Source organism: Lontra canadensis, unplaced genomic scaffold (genome assembly GCF_010015895.1).
Source record: "Lontra canadensis isolate GAN:19392208 unplaced genomic scaffold, GSC_riverotter_1.0 scaffold153, whole genome shotgun sequence".
NCBI classification, from domain to species: Eukaryota; Metazoa; Chordata; class Mammalia; order Carnivora; family Mustelidae; genus Lontra; species Lontra canadensis.
In genome coordinates, this window is record NW_022631147.1 from 2,834,281 (window position 1) to 2,852,970 (window position 18,690).

The following is an 18,690-nucleotide window of genomic DNA, read 5'->3' on the forward strand; positions in this document are numbered from 1 at the left end:
GCCTTGGTAATAGGACTGGGCTAGGCTCCCCCACGGAGCCACGGAATCTCTGGGAAGCTAACCGCGCAATTCTCAGCAGGAGCAGCGGCGGAAGATGCCGAGGGTGGACCCAGAGGCGGGGCGGGGCCATCGCGGCTGCCCAGGGATTTGAGCCGGGAGTAGACGGGGAGGAGCAATTGTGACCTGCCCCGGTCCCTCCCCTCCCTGGGCACTGTGATGCAGCAGGGCAGCTGCTGGCCCAGCATGTCTGTCCCCGGCCCCCTCCCGCCCAGTGTGTCACAACAGCGGAGGCGGCTGTATCTAGAGCAGTTGGGGTGGGCAGGCCCAGCTGGGAGGCAAGCCGGCGAGGAGAGCAGCCGCCATGGTGAGCCTTTCCAGGTCCCGGGGCTGGGGGCCAGGGATCTGGGGCGCGGGGCTGGCACCAAGCCGAGAGCCATATCTACGCGGGGGCTAACAGATCCATCGCTTTGGATCTGCGGAGCTTGAAGTCTCTTGGGGTGTCAGTTCAGGGTCGAAGAGGTCCCTGCCCTTGGGCGGAGGACACCCGTGCCAGCACCCTTTATAATATACATAGAGACCTGAGGCGAATCGCCCCACAAAGGGACCTAGGGGAGATTTGCGCACGCAGATGAGGAGAGGGAGGATATGGGAAGGAGGCGCCGAAGAGGTGAGATTCTGAGGAATCCCCAGACATGCAGCTCAGGGACTAGAGTGTTTGGGGGATGATGTGGTCACTGCTTCTGTGTCTGCAGCCCTCTGCAAACTGCCCCCACGTAGGTAGGCATGGCTGAGCTCTGTAGGGTCCATACTTATTTTCTGACCTCAGACCACTTCTAGAGTCACCGCTGCCTCTGCCCTTCCCATTACTAGGCACAGATTCCCCCAGACGTTGTGGGGGTCCATGGCTCTGAGTAACAGAGGAGCCCTGATGCACAGAACTTCCCTCTGCAGCGGCTAGGGCAAAGGTGCTGGCTGAATGAGGAGGAGTTTTCATAGGAAGCTTCAGGCTCAAGTCAGGCCCATGCAGAGCTAGAGGGCTATTGCTGTTGCTGAGTGTCCTTTCAGGGGATGGGGGGCTCCTGAGTGACCTTGAGAGGAAGATGAAAAGTTAAAAATAACTTCTGGGAAATAGCTGGTGAATTCAGGACCGGTGATAGGGGGTGGGTGGACCCAATTGCTTCTTCCTTCGGGGAGAAAGAGGACCAACTGCTCCTTTTCCCTTTGGCTGCCAAGGGACCAGTAATGCTATCTGTGGCCTTTGTGGTTGACATTTCCACTGTCTGTGTCTTCCTGTTAGAATTTCTCCCAGATAATGAGAGAATGGGAAAATGAAATGGGTGCTATGTACCAGATTAAAACTGCTTAGCTGTCTCTCACACTTGTCCCCAATGTCAGCTAACGCCTAAGGGCCTTCGGACACCAATAGGTCTCTTAGGCTGGGAGTCTATTTACTTCACATTCCTGCCATTCCTAAAGGTGGTCTTAATGTCATCGCTATTGCTGCCCTAAATGCAGTGCCTATAATCCAAGACCCCTCTCTTGAACCTCTTTCACTCACTGATGTTAATTTAGGTCAAGTTTTTTTCTTGCTTTTTCTGGCTTGCTATCTATTCTTTGTTCTGAGTGATTCTAAATATGCTGTAATTGAAGGGCTTTGAGCAGCGATAATTCAAGCAATCTTTAATGAGTCACAATTCTTCTTACTTTAGTTATTCCTCCATAACACTGTGGATCTACTTTTTATTAGTAGACAACATCTTTGACCTAGATCCTAAAATATAGGTGATTTATTAGCCCAGCCTGACCACTAGACATATTTGGTGTAATGATATGCTTTTGTAAGCAGCTGTGTGGCATTTGACCACATTGGTGCTCAAGAGATGTGGACTGGTTTCAGGTTTTCATGTGTCATATACCGCTGGTCTGTTCCTGTCCTAGATAATATGCCAGTTTTATTGTTTTATGATACTTCAAAATGATTTTTGAAGCTACAAATCTCCTTCCACAGAGGGTCTTAATTAGCTGATCTTAGTCATCTGAGAACAAAATAAAAGGGAATGACTAATATTAAAATAGAAATAATATAAGATTGATGTATGAAAAGGTTTCTTATACTGGAATTATAATAGGGCTGTAAAGTTTTAGAAATTCTTTTTTGATATTCTGCAAAACATAGGTTCCCCTCCCCATGGAAGATGAAGGTAGATGGCACAGATGTCTCATCTGTTCTGCTTTTCATGAGCCTACACATCAGGCAAGCTGCATGATTTGTGGGACTTGCCCTAAGTTTTCCTGCCTCTTGTTAACATTGCTCCTAAGCTCAACTAAAATGATCATTTTAGCATGTTTTTAAAATTCGTCAAGGTCGCTGCAAATATTCCCGTTCCAGGAAACCAAGCCAGAGTTGTTTTTTTCTCCTTTGAACTCTCATTGTCTCTTCAGCACTGCCTACTCTTTTGTTAAATAGATTATAAGACCCCTCAGTGCAGTTTTCATTCTAATCATCCCTATATTTGTTAAGCACCCACTACATTCAAGCACTGTGCTTGTTCCCGGGGATGTACTGAGTAAGCAGGGGTTCCTTGCCCTCACAAATCTTTTTCTCTCTGCTAGGAAGTCAGAAAATTGAACAAGCAGCTATAATAGGGTGTGATAAATACAATAATAGAGAAGAAGTGGATCTTGGGAACACATAGTAGGGACCCTGTGCTGGTTTGTGGTTTCCCAGACTTCCTGTATGAAGTGAATTTAATGAGTAGGAGGAGTAGGAGTTAGCCTAGTACCTTTCCATACCTTCTTACACATAATAACACAATAAACATTTGTTGTAGGAATAAAGAGTGGGTAACTTTTGTAGTTATACCAGCACTAGGTCTGTGTAAGGATATGTCATACTTTTCTTGAGGAAAGAAAACTCCTGTATTAGATCTGTCCGTCTCCTTCATCTTCACCCTCTGGATTGCTGGGCAGAGAGGTCCAGCAGCACACAGGGGACCCCTTTCACCTCACAGCATCCCTGGAGCACAGAAGTGGTCTGAGCTCTACAAGCCCAGATTCGAAATGGAACTGAGAGAGAAATACTGTGAAAGAAAACATGAGCTCTGATTGGCTAGATAGGGAGATCTGAAATCTGAGTTTGGAGCAAATTTAGGACTTAAATATCCTCTGCTGGGTCAGCTTCTTCTATACTTTGGCCCCCTCCCTGTCCTTGTACACATCAGCCCTGAAAAAAGATTCTTGGTTCTATCAGAGAAGGATGACCCATTTTCAAAGAGGCTGCCACCACAAGCCGTACTGTTTCTTTCTGCACTGAGCTTTTTTCTGTTTGGAGTTTTGCTATACAAGCTTGGCCTTGCTATATACCCTATCAGGCTTGCGTGGATGTAGATGTGGGCACACCCCAGGGCCCTGGAAGTTCAGAGTGCAAGTGAGGCTGGAGGTTGTGTGGTATAAAGGAAAGAACTCAGGCTGAGGTCAGAAGACCTGGGTTCCAATCTGGGCTCCTGCTGCAGAGCTATGAAATCTCAAATTTATCCCTTTAACTTTCTCAGCCTCAGATTTTTCATCTGTAAAATGGGGAGGGAATTATATTTGGTGACCCACAAGGCCAGTATAGTTCTAGTGTCCTAAACATTTACAGTTGACATAGCATCCCTGGTTGTGTCAGATAGATGACCTCTCTTCAGCATGAGGGGTGACCTCACAAGGCCAACAGCACTGGGTCTGCTCTGTGTTTATCTATGTAGAACTTCCAGGGAGGGAGATGGGGATGGTGATCAGGCAGTGGCTGGAGAAGACTAGCTCCGTGCACTGACAAATTCTTTTTTTTTTTTTTAAAGATTTTATTTATTTATTTGACAGACAGGGATCACAAGCAGGCAGAGAGGCAGGCAGAGAGAGAGGAGGAAGCAGGCTCCCCGCTGAGCAGAGAGCCCGATGTGGGGCTCGATCCAAGGACTCCGGGGTCAACACCTGAGCTGAAGGCAGAGGCTTTAACCCACTGAGCCACCCAGGCACCCCTGACAAATTAGTTCTTAATATTGTTAGTTGAATAATGACTAAGTGAAATGGGACAGGAAGAGCCTCGGCCCTGCAGGATAAGATAATTATGGTGAATGGAATCTTTACTCCCATTCTTCCTGTAGTTCCTTTCTTTAATTTTTTTCTTTTGAGTGTGAAAAAATTTTAATGCCATCCATACATATATGATCTAGATTTAATAATAATAATTATCATTTTCTGCCATTTTTATTTTATCTGCTGTGTTTGTTGAAGTATTTTAAAGTAAAATACAGACATCATGGCATTTTGCCCCAAATGCTTTGGAAGTGACCCTCAAAAACTAATGATGTACTCTATGTTGGCTAACTGAACAGAATAAAAAAAAAAGTACTCTAAAAAATAAGGACATTGTTATACCTAAATATACTTTCATTATCATGCTTAACAAAATTAATCAATTTCTCTATTTGTCTCCCAAATAATTTTGATTTGTTCAAATCAGAATTCAGGCAAAGTGCACATACTACGTGTGGACTTGTGTTTCTTGAGTTTCTTTTGATATGGAACAATCTCTCCTATCATCTTTATTTTTCATGAACTAAAAAGATTGTATCAATTGCCCTGTAGAATGTTTTACCTTCTGGATTTATTTTATTGTTTTCTCATGATGTCACTTATCACTCAGAACCTGGTGTTTTCTACCATTTGAAAACTAAATTTAAAGTGTTTAATAGTGCAGCGGCTCTTTCTGCCCATGGGTCCTTTTCCTGTGCTTTAATAAACCACAAAATTGCACCCAAAAAAAAATGTTTAGTAGATTAAGGCTGAGTTTTGTTTGTTTGTTTTAGAGAGTGAATGCAAGAGCAAGACTGAGTAGGGTGGGGAGGGGCAGAAGGAGAGAGAGAGAGAGAGAGAGAATCTTAGGCAGGCTACAAGCCCAGTGCAGAGCACAACGTGGGGCTCGATCTCACAACCCTGAGATCATGACTTCAGCCAAAATCAAGAGTTCCTTAACCAACTGAGCCACTCAGCCATCCCGAGGCTATGCATAAGAATTCCTCAGGGGTGATGTTGTCATGTTGTATCACATCAGGATATTCTTAATGTCTGGTGCTGTTAAGATTGATCCCCGTATTGTTTGGCTAACAACTGTTGTGGTTACTTTTTCCCCTTGTAACCTGTAAATTACAGTGATGTTTTAATGCTATGTGAATATCCATTCTTTTCCCATCAACCTTTCACTTAATGGTGTTGGCATCCTTGTCCAAATCAATTACGTGATTAGGGATTGTAATATGGCAACATTTCTTAATATATCATTCCTTGTCCATTTATTAGCTGATATTCTTCAGTTAAAAAAAAGAGCTTTCCCTCATAAACTGTGCTATTTGGGGACAAATGAGTTATTTGTTTTCTTTTCTTGATAACACTAAGGAGTTGTGGATTTTTATATACATCCTATTCCAATCAAGTACCATTATTCTTCTTTTTGGTGCTCATACTGTCTCATCTTTGGCAGTGGAAGTTTCTTCAAGCTGGTTTCTGAGATCTTTTGACGTCATCCCAATCTGTGTTAGCTTCTGTGCTTTCAGGCACCATAAAATGTTCCAGGTTCATCTTGTATGTTCCTTGCCCCAGACCTAGAACTCTTCATTTCTCCCAGGAGCCCTGGTTCCTGTTAGTGGGGAATGGTATTGAGGGATCTTCCTTTTCTCTTGATTGGTGTAGCCACTTTTGGGTTTTGGAAGCATCTGAACATATCAGTTATTTCTGAGATTCTTTTATACTTCCAGTTACTCTAAATTAGTTTAACAAGGAAAATAGCTCTTCCTAAGGGGTGTGTATGTGTGTGTGTGTGTGTGTGAGAGAGAGAGAGGGAGAGCGAGAGAGCAAGAGCATGTTTGTGAAGACTGGCATATTTATCAGTGTTTGTGAGATTAAAGGGGATAACAAAAAGGCTTATATCATTGATATCACCATATTGGTAGTTTTCTGGTCCCAAAGAGGCTTTACTCTTCCTCCCATGACCTCTGATCTTTCTGAAATATCCCTGCATTCTTGCTGAAAAAGAGTGTTCCAGAAGGAAGGGCTGACTGGAGAGCAAATAGCACCACAGACAGACCTGGAGGATAGTTGGGGTTTGGTGGTGGTTGGTGGGGGAGGCCAAAGCTCAGAAGACTGAGGGTCAGGGCCACAGAGGATTCTGTCACCTGGAACGTGATCCATAGGATCAGGTATTTTTTTAGGTCTCTCCAAATTCCTATCAGCTTTAGACACCTCTTTAGGAAGTCATGGCTGCCTGGATATGAAAGATGTGGACTGATTAACAACACACTGGTTGTGGGATGGTTTCTGGGTGTAGGACACTTTTTTAAAGTCTGAATTAAGACCCAAGGTAAAGGCAGAAAATAGACCTTAGAGTAAAGGTGAGTAGAATGGGGACCTGGAGTCTCTAACTTTCCACCTGTGTTTCTTCTGGGTGGAGAATAAAGCTACAAGGTATTATCATAATGAAAATAATAATGGTAAAGGCAAAAACAACATAATCATGGCTAACTTATTATTTTCATTAAAATTTTTTTTAAAAGATTTTATTTATTTGACACAGAGAGGGTGAGGGAGACAGAGAGACAGAGAGCAAGCACAGAAGGGGGAATGGAAGGTAGGGGAGAAGCAGGCTCTCCCCTGAGCAAGGGGCTCAATCCCAGGACCCTGGGACTTGATCCCAGGGTCCTGGGATCATGACCTGAGCCAAAGGCAGCCATTTAACTGACTGAGCCACCCAGGTGCCCCTAATTTACTATTTTCAGATGAGGCAAAATTAGTTAACTCAGCCAAGGTCACACAGCATAGCAAGTAAATTGAGAAGGCGAGATTTAAACGCTGGGGTGTGGACAACTTTGTGAGTGGAACCTTTCTCTGGCCACCAGACTCATGGAAATGTAGCTGGGCTGTATTCCCAGATAGGGCTATGTTACATACTGGCTGCTGTGAACACCCGTGCTCTATGCTCCCTAAGGCAAGGGCAGGTGTAAGATAGGTACTCAGTTCTAAAATTGAATTAGGGAGTAATGGGTCCTGGCACCTCTGGCTCTTTGAGGTGTTATTCGGGGTAACTGCCCTGTTCCCTTGCCCAGAGAACCTACAGGTTCCCTCCGGCTCCATGTGTTTCAATGCCCAGCCAAATTTTCTGGAGGCTTTGCTCCTGGCTTGGGTTACCTAGCTGGAAAATGCCAGGTCGGGTCATGGATAAGAATAGAAACCCACGGATGAAACACATGCTTCCCATCTGGACTCTAGCAGGCCTCACAGGCACAGAGCCACTTTGTGTTGGCCACTGCTTCCTCATTGGTGGGATATATGGAGGTGATGTGATCATGATTTCTGGTGAAACCCCAGCTTCTATTAATACACAGACATTCATATTCTCTCTTTCTTTCTGCCACCAACACACCCACACACCCACCTATTCTCATCCTCAACTATTAGTATTATGATCAATCAGGTAATTGTGGCTTCGTACCAGAGTAACAGAGAGGTAAGGACCCTCTAAAGGTCAGCTTTAATATGTGCCCTGACATAGACAAGGGAGCAAATTATGGTAGTTACAAAGAAATTTTCCAGCTTCAGTGAGGAACCTAATTTAGGTTCCCAACAAATTATGCACTCTCAACTCTCCTTTGCTGATGTAACAGTCTTTTCTTCTTCCTACATTTGTAGCCAGAACACTAAAGACACTCATGATACCTAGTTACAAAGTATTTTCCTTCCATGAGAGTTTATCTGCTTTATGATATTCTGAGACTCTGAGTGTGTGTGTGTGTGTGTGTGTGCATGAGAAAGAGAGGGAGAGGGAGGGAAATGAATGGAGGGAGAGAGAGAGGGAGAGGGAGAGGGAGAGAGAGAGAAAGAGAGAGGCTGTTGTCTAGGAAGGTCAGGTCTTAGGCATGAATATGAATGCTGCCACTGTGTATGCTAGGGAATTTATGGACAATTTCTGCTGTTATCACTGGTTCATCCTTTGACCTTCATCAGCACAGGAATTTCATGGTTTGGAATTAGCCCCTTGTTTTATGAGTATAGCTGCCCTCTTTTTCCTTTTATTGGAACAAAAGATTAACCTGGGAAACAAACTTTGGAGCAAGCCATAAAACTGATTCTTCCTCAGAGCCAAGTCTCAGTCCAGACTGAGGGGGTTAGGGTTAGACACCTGACACCTCAGATCCCACCTGGTTTTATATGGCGTGGTTGGAGGGATGGATATCCTGCGAGTTGAATGCTAGGGAGAGACAAGTCCTCAGATGTGCAGGATATAGCACAAGGGCATAACCAAGGCCTAGGACTCTCTGACCTTGATTCTGTACTCTCCTCACAGCGGGAGTGCATATCAGTCCACGTGGGTCAAGCAGGAGTTCAGATTGGCAATGCCTGCTGGGAGCTCTTCTGTCTGGAACATGGCATCCAGGCAGATGGCACCTTTGGTGTCCAGGCCAGCAAGGTCAACGACGATGACTCATTCACCACCTTTTTCAGTGAAACTGGAAATGGGAAACATGTGCCTCGGGCTGTCATGGTAGATCTGGAGCCTACTGTAGTAGGTGAGTATGGGCTAGGATCCTTTCTACAGAAAACAACATGAAGCTGCAGAACCTTTGGTCCATGATAGCTAAGGAAGCAGAATCTCTAACTGGAAGGTGGAGGTGGCTCAGCTAGAACCTCCCCACCCCACCCCACCCCACACTTACTTCTGTCAATTTCTTGAAATCTCCACAGTCTGGTGGAGTCTCACAATAGAGACGACAGATCTCTGCTTCCCCATTATAGCTGTAACCTATGCAGAACAAAATACCCTGTACTTAAACCCCTTAAACCTGTTGAGAAAGATCCAAATTGAGAGAGTCTTAACTATGTGCTAAGAGTAGAAAAATAAAATAGTAGAAAAATAAAAATAATTTTAGGAAATATGAGAGGTCTCCAAATAGTCAATTTTCCAAAGTATAGGTTTCTGATTCTATAATAATTGCAGTCTTTTCTCATGGGTCTCTATAACCTTGAGTATCTTACACAAAATGAAATAATAGCAGACACATTCTCTTAAAGCCAGAGGTTGCTGCAGTTCTAGAAGGAACCTCCTCTGGATCCTAGAAAACAGACTTGTGTTAGAACAGGGTTCTTGGTGCTTCAGCTTTCCCTTGAGTTCTCTCCACCACTCCGGCATCATTTCCCTTGGGTATGATTCCTGGGTCAATCCTCAGCTTAACATCAGGATTTCCTCAGCTTCAGCGCTGGTTCACCAAGCAAAGGATGGGTAAGTCTCACAGAGATATCTGGGCTAATGTCTGTAATGCCTAAACACTAATTTCTAGGGGCAACAGATTACAGGTACACAACCCTGGGATACTTTGTACAAATATAAAATGTGCAGATTACCCTCCCAGGCACTATGCAAATGAGTGATTTCCCTGGGTGGGGGCATAGAGGAACTCTGAAGAAAAGAGGACATGTAGTTGGGGCTTGATACATCTTGGTCTGCCATATATCTACTTTGTGTGGACCCTTCTAGGACCTGGAGCATAGCTCTGCTTCAAAGTCATTCTAAAATATCTCTAGTGCCTGACATATATTAGCTTAGGGGTGGGACAATTCCTCGGAGAGCAGATCCCCTGGAACCTTTCTCTGTATCCCTAGAACATTTTGGTGCAAATGAAATTGGGTTAAAGTTTTGGGTAACCTTGCAGCATGAAAGAAAAAACAAAAAGGAAGACTTAAGGGGCCAAGGTAGAAAGAAGAAGGGGCAATCAGCTTTGGTGTTTGGTGAACTTTGTGAACCTAATGCTTTTAGAAGTTCCTGCCAGCAGAGCAGAAAAGCTTCTCTTTGCCTGAGTCACAGGCTTCTGTTTCTATTAGTGCCTATGTTACCCTGGAATTCTCTCAACCTTTTGCAGATTTATTATAGGGTTGTCTGGTTTTACCTCAGTGGAGTTTTACAGGTAGAGGAAATGGAGACCCAGAAAAGTATTATATGATATTTAATGGGGGATGCATCTCCTCTATAAACAATGTGGTAAGACCTGATGGTTTCTGTCTCTTGGTAGATGAAGTTCGGGCAGGAACCTACCGTCAGCTCTTCCATCCAGAGCAGCTGATCACAGGGAAGGAGGATGCAGCTAACAACTATGCCCGGGGCCACTACACAGTGGGCAAGGAGAGCATCGACCTGGTGCTGGACCGCATACGGAAGCTGGTAAGTATGAACAAGGGTAGGGAATTGATGAGTCGGGCTAAAAGAGACAGAATAAGTGGAAGCATATGGCCCCTGTCTACAGAATAGAGCTCCTAAGATTTGGGAATTTTTGCTTATGTTCTGTAAGAAGCATTCACAGGGATGATGCCCCTTCTTCCACCTGGACATCATGAACAACCCTACAAGCCAATGCCTTACTAAATCTTATCAGTACTATATGGTAGTATCTGGAGGAAATTCCAGGTATAAAGAAGGCTAGCTCTTTGCTTGTTGGAAGCATAGGTTAACACAGAATTTAACTTGGAAGAGGAGAGGAAGAGATTGTTGATACTTTTGAGCACTTACAAATGCCATTACAAATACCAATTAGATACATTCCTTCACTTAATTCCTTTAATAATGATACACAGAAAGTCATTTACCTGTACTTTACAATGAAGAAATTGAGGGCCGGGGGCACCTGGGTGGCTCAGTGGGTTAAAGCCTCTGCCTTCGGCTCGGGTCATGATCTCAGGGTCCTGGGATCGAGCCCCGCATCGGCTTTCTGCTCAGCGGGGAGCCTACTTCCTCCTCTCTCTCTCTGCCTGCCTCTCTGCCTACTTGTGATCTGTCTGTCAAATAAATAAATAAAATCTTTAAAAAAAAAAAAAAAAAAGAAATTGAGGGCCAGTGTGGCTCAATAATTTAGCTGGATCACACAACTAGAAAGTGGCAGAGTTGGGATTTAAATCAGGTTGTTTTGGCTAGAAAGCACTGAGTTGTATGGTGGGCCACTTTATTGCCTTGAGCTTTCATTTCCTTATCTTTACAATGGAAATGGTTGGACTTAATCAGGGGTTCTTGGGAGCTAAAGGTGCCAAATTTTTGTATATGTTCACTTTTTCTGTTTAGTGGAGGGCTCACAGGGGTTATCTGTCTCAAAGCTCTCTGTGGGCCCCAAAAGTTTAGAATAAGTATCATAGATCATACCCAATGAGAAATTTGTGACTGTCCGAATTCTCTTAGTTCTCATAAAAGCTAACATTGAGTACTTACTACATATCAAGTCTTTGCTCAGCATATCATGCTATCTCATTTGATAATCACAATAACCTTGTGAGATGAGGTTTTTTTTTTTTTTTTAAATTGCCCTACTTTAGTCAGGAAGAAACAGTGATCTGGAGAGGTTCAATAACTTGCTTAAGTTTTTACAACTGGGAAATGACAAAATTCATACTAAAACTCAGGTTCTCTGACTCCATTTATATCTCTGAAATTTGTACACTGAGCCACCTTTCAAGGTGGGGCTGGGATGTATAGTCAGCAGCTCCCACAAAACCAATGACAAGGGCAGGGAAAATGGGCAAGGAGTTGGGGTTCTCAAAGGGCAAAGCTATTAACCACTGTGGTTCTGAAATTCTTATTCCTGGTTCAACCAAGCCACTGGGCTGGAGCCTTCCATATACCTAGTGGTATGTACCTGTGCAGTTTGCCACCCTATATATTTTAGCTAGTCCTCTCAAGATCAACCCAACTCCTTTTATCTTAATTCTTCAAGACTGTTTTGGTTTTACTGACATAAAAATGTTAAGGAATAGAGTGGGGGCAGATAGGATTGCCTGCCTTTGTTCACATGAGGGTGTTCTCATAAACTTGTCTTCATGGTTTCTTCTCATGTTCGACTCTCCCCAGACAGATGCCTGCTCCGGCTTGCAGGGCTTTCTGATCTTCCACAGTTTTGGAGGGGGCACTGGCTCTGGCTTCACTTCTCTGCTGATGGAACGGCTCTCCCTAGATTATGGCAAGAAGTCCAAGCTAGAGTTTGCTATCTACCCAGCCCCTCAGGTCTCTACTGCAGTGGTGGAGCCCTACAACTCCATTCTGACCACCCACACCACACTGGAACATTCAGATTGTGCTTTTATGGTGGACAATGAAGCCATCTACGACATCTGCCGCAGGAACTTAGACATCGAGCGCCCCACCTATACCAACCTCAACCGCCTCATCAGCCAGATTGTGTCCTCCATCACTGCCTCTCTCCGCTTTGATGGGGCCCTTAATGTGGACCTCACTGAGTTCCAGACCAACCTGGTGCCCTACCCCCGCATCCACTTCCCACTGGTCACTTATGCACCCATTATATCTGCTGAGAAAGCCTATCATGAACAACTCTCTGTGGCTGAGATAACCAGCTCCTGCTTTGAGCCCAACAGCCAGATGGTGAAGTGTGACCCAAGACATGGGAAGTACATGGCCTGTTGCATGCTCTACCGGGGGGACGTGGTACCTAAGGATGTGAATGTCGCTATTGCCGCCATCAAGACCAAGAGGACTATTCAGTTTGTAGACTGGTGTCCCACAGGCTTTAAGGTGAGAGCTGATGACTGAGGGAGAAGATAGACAATTAGAGAAGCAGGAGGAGATTACCAGGGAGAAGGGAGGAAGATGTGTAAATTCCAGGGTCTTAGATATACAATTCCATGAGAGCTTCAAGCTTTATGGGATGATATGGGGAGAGGGCTTAAGACAAATATAACCATAATTTCATTAGTTCATTCATTTTAGGTAAGAAGAAATTTGAGAAGATTATTGAAAGAAGGGGGAGGAGGACAATTGTGATACTTGGAGGGGCAATACTGCAGTAGGGAGAAGCCTCCTGTTGCTCATACCCTAACATCTGCAAGCATCTCAAAGGTCAGGAAGAAAAGGGCTTTTCTCTAATAAGGAGGAGTGAACAGGCTAGAAAGAATCCATGCAGGCAAGTGGCATGAACAGGATGAATAAGTGGAGGTACCTGTAATCTGACAATAGATCAGAGAATGGAGTTAACCAAGTTATTCAAGTTACCAGAGAGATAAAATTCCCTCCTTCAACAAAATATGTGTTCCTCTCCCAATTTATTTTTGAAAAATTAAGTATTCATCCTGTAAGTCTTCATTAACTTAGAGTGAGGATAAGAAATTTTATGGTGACTCTAGGATAGTGAACCACTTACTGTGTGAAGCCCTGACATTTTCCATTAACCAGGAATAAGCAGAAGCTGGGAAACCTATTGTAGATCAGGTGTCTGCAATCTGTAAAATGCCAAACTCTGAGGGTTAGTGGGTAGATACAACATCCTGGGAAAACCCATGGATCTCAGAACTAGTGAACGTTGAGTGTCAGAAGTCACTCCTTTGAGTTGCACTGGTAAGGCATGCCGCTGGCTCTGTGCTTATGAACTGCTTGATCACTTTGCCCTGTGCTCCCATTATCTTTAGTCAGATTCCACTATCAAAGTAGCTACCATCATTTACATTAGTTAGTAACCTCCAGCCATGCCTTTAGTAGTTCAGAGGTTCACTCAGCACCAGGGGTGGTTATACCAGTTGCTAGATATACAGAGATGCGCATGCCTGTTCTTCCCTGATGGGACTTACAAAAACAAGGCATCATGTACCAGTCTCTTGACTGACCTATTTGTATATTAGGCTTTGACCGAGCTCATCTCCTTTTGTAGCATTTTTCCTTCACCGCACTCACCATAGCACATACATTGTAGTACATACATTGTAGTACACATACATTGTAGTACTCCTAGCTATACACACAATCTTTTCCCCCTAGACTGCACCAGTTTTTAATCAGTTTTGGTCATTCTTGTGAAAACTGAGGAGATCTTCCAAAATATGGAGTTCTTTTTTAAATTTTTAAAATGGAAACAAACAACAAAACAAGCTAGTCGGAAAATAAATAGGAAAAAAGAAAAAATGAGATGTGAGGGTGGTGGGGAATTTACAAAAAGGAGATGCCCCTCATTTTCTCCTTTTATTTTAAGCTGAAGTTTGGGGATTATATCCAGAAAGATAGGTAGGGCTAGCATCTTAAGATGATTTTCAGAAAAGCTCATGTTTGTTAAACTTCATCCTCTCATATCCTCCCCAAGGGTGTTTGTCCCTATTTGACTCAGTTGAAGGGATAATTACTCTTCGAGAGAAGACAGTTAGCTCCAGGTACAAAGTTTTTTGCTGGTCAGGGTCAGATCTAGCAAAATATGTGATATAGCAAAGTTTTATTCATTGTCCTTTTCCTTCTCATTTTTGGTCCTTTGTCCCTGTCTCAGCATCACCTCTACCAACAAGATGCTACTTTTGTCTAAAAGGAGTGATAGATGATGTGAATTCATTTAATGGGCTACCCACCTTGGCTATATAGCCTGCTGCAACTCCCACTTACATCTCAAGAGGACATACATTTTATTTTATTTATTTTTTAAAAAAAGATTTTACTTATTTTAATTTAATTTAATTTATATTTTTGTTAAATACCTTGATGTATTCTGTTTACTAGTTATATTCTTTATTTTTTTATTTATTTTCAGCATAACAGTATTCATTGTTTTTGCACCACACCCAGTGTTCCGTGCAATCTGTGCCCTCTCTAATACCCACCACCTGGTTCCCCCAACCTCCCACCCCCGCCCCTTCAAACCCCTCAGATTGTTTTTCAGAGTCCATAATCTCTCATGGTTCACCTCCCGTTCCAATTTCCCCCAACTCCCTTCTCCTCTCTAATTCCCCTTGTCCTCCATGCTATTTGTTATGCTCCACAAATAAGTGAAACCATATGATAATTGTTAAAATGTCTATACTGCCTAGAGCAATCTATACTTTTAATGCCATTCCGATCAAAATTCCACTGGTATTTTTCAAAGAACTGGAGCAAATAATCTAAAAATTTGTATGGAATCAGAAGAGACCCCGAATCGCTAAGAAAATGTTGAAAAACAAAAATAAAACTGGGGGCATCACGTTATCTGATTTCAAGCTTTACTACAAAGCTGTGATCACCAAGACAGCATGGTACTGGCATAAAAACAGACACATAGACCAGTGGAACAGAGTAGAGAGCCCAGATATGGACCCTCAACTCTATGGTCAAATAATCTTCAACAAAACAGGAAAAAATATACAGTGGGAAAAAGACAGTCTCTTCAATAAATGGTGCTGGGAAAACTGGACAGCTATATGTAGAAGAATGAAACTCGACCATTCTCTTACACCGTACACAAAGATTTTACTTATTTTTTGAAAGAAAGAGAGATCACAAGTAGGCAGAGAGGCAGGCAGAGAGAGAGGGGGAAGCAGGCTTCCTGTGAAGCAGAGAGCCTGATGTGGGGCTCGATCCCAGGACCCTGAGACCATGACCTGAGCCGAAGGCAGAGGATTATACCCACTGAGCCACCCAGGCACCCTGAGGACATGTGTTTTAAAGCTATGAAATTAAGAGGCTGACAGTTAAGGCATGATGACCCAGGTAGGAGAGCTATTTTTTGGATAGTATTTTGGTTCTCAGTGTCCCTTAAATATTATCATGGTTTGGTACTTTCAACTTCTTCCAGTTTCCTACAGTTTTGTTTCTGGGATTAGTTTTGATTTGGGATATGTGTATAGGGAGGAGGGAGATTTCTCAGATAGTGCCCCTAACATCAGATTGGGCTAGGCTTAGCTTATAGGACCCTGCCATGCTATCAGATCTTGGGAATTTGGCTTGTCCAGGCAAAAGTTTTAATTAACTTTCTTTGATGGAAGTCCTTGCTTTTCTTCTAACCAGCCTCACTCCCCTCAGATGTGGGGCTGGATTAACATTAACACCTCCTCCAGGAACTTTTGGATTTTAAAATTTATTGCTCTGGATTATCTCCATGATTTTTTTAAAATTTAAATTCAATTAGCCCAGGTATAGTACATCATTAATTTTTTTTTAAATTTTATTTTTTATAAACATATATTTTTTTCCCCAGGGGTACAGGTCTGTGAATCGCCAGGTTTACACGCTTTACCGCACTCACCATAGCACATACCCTCCCCAATGTCCATAATAACCCCACCCCCCCTCTCCCAACCCCCCTCCCCCCAGCAACCCTCAGTTTGTTTTGTGAGATTAAGAGTCACTTATGGTTTATCACATCATTAATTTTTGATATAATATTCAATGATTCATTAGTTGAACATAACACCCAGTAATCATCATATCACGTGCCCTCTTTAATTCCCATCACCCAGTTACCCCATCGCCCCACCCACCTCCCTGATCTTTTAAACAGACCTTTGCCTTTGGCAGAGAATTTTCCCTAAATTTGTTGACAGTATAACTAAGAGAAACTTTATATGACCATGTGGAAAAAGTAAACTTCAAGTCTAAAAATTAATTTGCTTCTAAAGAGGATCTATTTCCCTTTTAAAGATAAACATGTATTGTACACCCCCCCTTAATAATAATCTCATTACTCTTCATTTGTCTACTTGGATCTCCCCCACTAACATTTCTACCTATTACCAGCCCTGTACTCCTCCTCTTCTTTTCTTTTTTTAAAAAATATTTTATTTATTTATTTGCTGGGGGGAGGTGCAGAGAGAGAGTGTGGGTGCACAAGCAGGGGAGTGGAAGGCAGAGGGAGAAGCAGACTCCCTGTTGAGCAAGGATCCTGATGTGGGACTTGATCCCAGGACCCCAAGCCGAAAGAAGATGCTTAACTCTCTGAGGGACCCAGTCATCCCTGTTCTCCTCTTTTTCTTTTGCAGTTTTTATTTTGTCTCCAAGTTTTAATTTAAATTCCATCTAGTCTTTTACAGTTTTTAGATTTTATAGCCCTTCTCTTGAACTTGCTTTCGCCCAGTTCTACTCACTTTTAACTTCTCTTCAACACTCACCTCTTTCTACCTGTCCATTTCTCCAAACCTTTGGTTCCTCCTTTTCACATCCAGGCCTGCTCCCATTCCCAATGCATGGCTGTGTCTTGCTACCACACCGTGTTACCAAGATAACCCCATCTTGAGTTATCTTTTGGCTGTTCTGCATTTTATTTGATTGCTCCTCTTCTTTCTCTGTTCCTCAGGTGGGCATCAACTATCAGCCACCCACTGTGGTGCCAGGAGGGGACCTGGCCAAAGTCCAGCGGGCTGTTTGCATGCTGAGCAACACAACTGCAATTGCGGAGGCCTGGGCCCGTCTGGACCACAAGTTTGACCTCATGTACGCCAAGCGGGCCTTTGTGCACTGGTATGTTGGAGAGGGAATGGAAGAAGGAGAATTTTCTGAGGCCAGGGAGGACCTGGCTGCTCTGGAGAAGGATTATGAAGAAGTGGGGACTGATTCATTTGAAGAAGAAAATGAAGGGGAGGAGTTTTAAATATAACACTTTCCCCTTGGCTGTGTCTCTTTATTTATGCTTCTTCACTCAAAGCACATTTAACTATTCCAAGATTAATAGACTACACTCCTAAGCCCAGCCTAATTTCTGTTTTCCATTGGAAGAGGCATCTGACACCAGTGCCTGGGCGAAAATCGAGGCTGAGCTGTTCAGACCCTCCCTTGGGTAAAAGTAGCTTTGTGTCACTAAAAAAAAATGAGAGTCACTGTCTCTAGGTTAGGGTGAAGCAGGTTACATGTTGTGAAGAGGCCTAATCAGGATTTTAAACGCTGAATTAGTCTGGGCCCACCTCAAAATGCAGCCTACTGGCTGTGGAAGGATCTGAGCATTGGAAGATTCCAGGAAGAGAGTGGCACTTTTAGAGAGTGAGAAGACAGACACATTTCCTGCCCTTGTAAAAACACAAATAAATGAATGAGATAATTCAGGTAGTGTTAACTGATAGAAAGTTAAAAAAAAAAACGTGATGAGGGAAAATTGTCTGGGAATGCTCCTTTAACCTGGGTGGTCAGAAAAGGCCCCATGGAGACCTGAGCAACAGAAGAGAGCATCATTTGAAATTCTGGAGTTAGAGAATGCTGGACATAGAATAAAACATAGATGTGGGAACAAGCTTATTGTGAGATGGAGATGAGATCTGAGAACCAAGCTGGGGCCAGAGCATACTTAGTCTATAGACCATGGTAAGGAGTTCAGATTTTTCTCTAAGTGAAACAAAAATTTGGAAGGTTTAAAGCAGGATATAATATACTTTATATATGTACATACCTTATCTCTAATCCTCCCAATAATCTCAAATGGATATTCTGCTCATTTTATAGATGAAGAAACTGGGGTTTACAGAGTTGATATATTGCACAAAGTAAGAAGAGCTCAGAGATCAGGGACTACTAATTCTATTCTCTTTTGTCTACCCTACACTGTTTCTATGCCTTGGTATCTGTGTCCAGGTTTCAACTGCTGCTTCATAGAATGATGGATGGAGGAGAAATAAAAGTCTATAACACTTACAAAAGAGAGGATGAGTTAATGCATCTTTTCCCTGAAGTTGGCAGCTCTGGTAGGATTTTAGGAAAATAAAAAAACTGTTCTGATGAAGCTACTATTGGTAAAATACCCAGGGTTGGGACCAGAGTAGGTCCCTGTGTTTTAAATGTAAATTTTGTTAATTATTGATTTTCCCTAATTTTTATTGTATATTCCTTGGAAGCCCTGAGAAAAATAGAATAAAATGGTCCAAGAAAAGGGAGGTTAGGTAAGAAGTAATGCT

At 43.1% G+C, this 18,690-nt stretch overlaps 1 protein-coding gene across 3 annotated transcripts; it reads left to right on the plus strand.

Annotated features, from left to right (window-relative positions):
* Positions 1 to 202: 202 nt before the first annotated feature.
* TUBA8 (tubulin alpha 8) lies at positions 203 to 18,437 on the plus strand. Of its 3 annotated transcripts, none has more exons than XM_032844407.1 (5): positions 207 to 364; positions 8,378 to 8,600; positions 10,098 to 10,246; positions 11,918 to 12,598; positions 17,106 to 18,437. In XM_032844407.1, the coding sequence occupies exons 1-5, from the start codon at positions 362 to 364 to the stop codon at positions 17,397 to 17,399; spliced, it is 1,350 nt and encodes a 449-aa protein (XP_032700298.1). In that variant the 5' UTR covers positions 207 to 361; the 3' UTR covers positions 17,400 to 18,437. The 3 variants fall into 3 exon arrangements, with proteins under 3 accessions (XP_032700299.1, XP_032700298.1, XP_032700300.1); XM_032844409.1 differs by having other exon boundaries at positions 8,536 to 8,600; XM_032844408.1 differs by lacking the exon at positions 8,378 to 8,600 and having other exon boundaries at positions 203 to 364.
* The last annotated feature ends 253 nt before the right edge of the window (positions 18,438 to 18,690 follow it).

Coding starts and splice junctions, on each gene's coding strand:
- TUBA8 (XM_032844407.1), top strand. Junction 8,601..10,097: donor TCTGGAGCCTACTGTAGTAG/GTGAGTATGGGC, acceptor GTCTCTTGGTAG/ATGAAGTTCGGGCAGGAACC. Junction 10,247..11,917: donor TGGACCGCATACGGAAGCTG/GTAAGTATGAAC, acceptor GACTCTCCCCAG/ACAGATGCCTGCTCCGGCTT.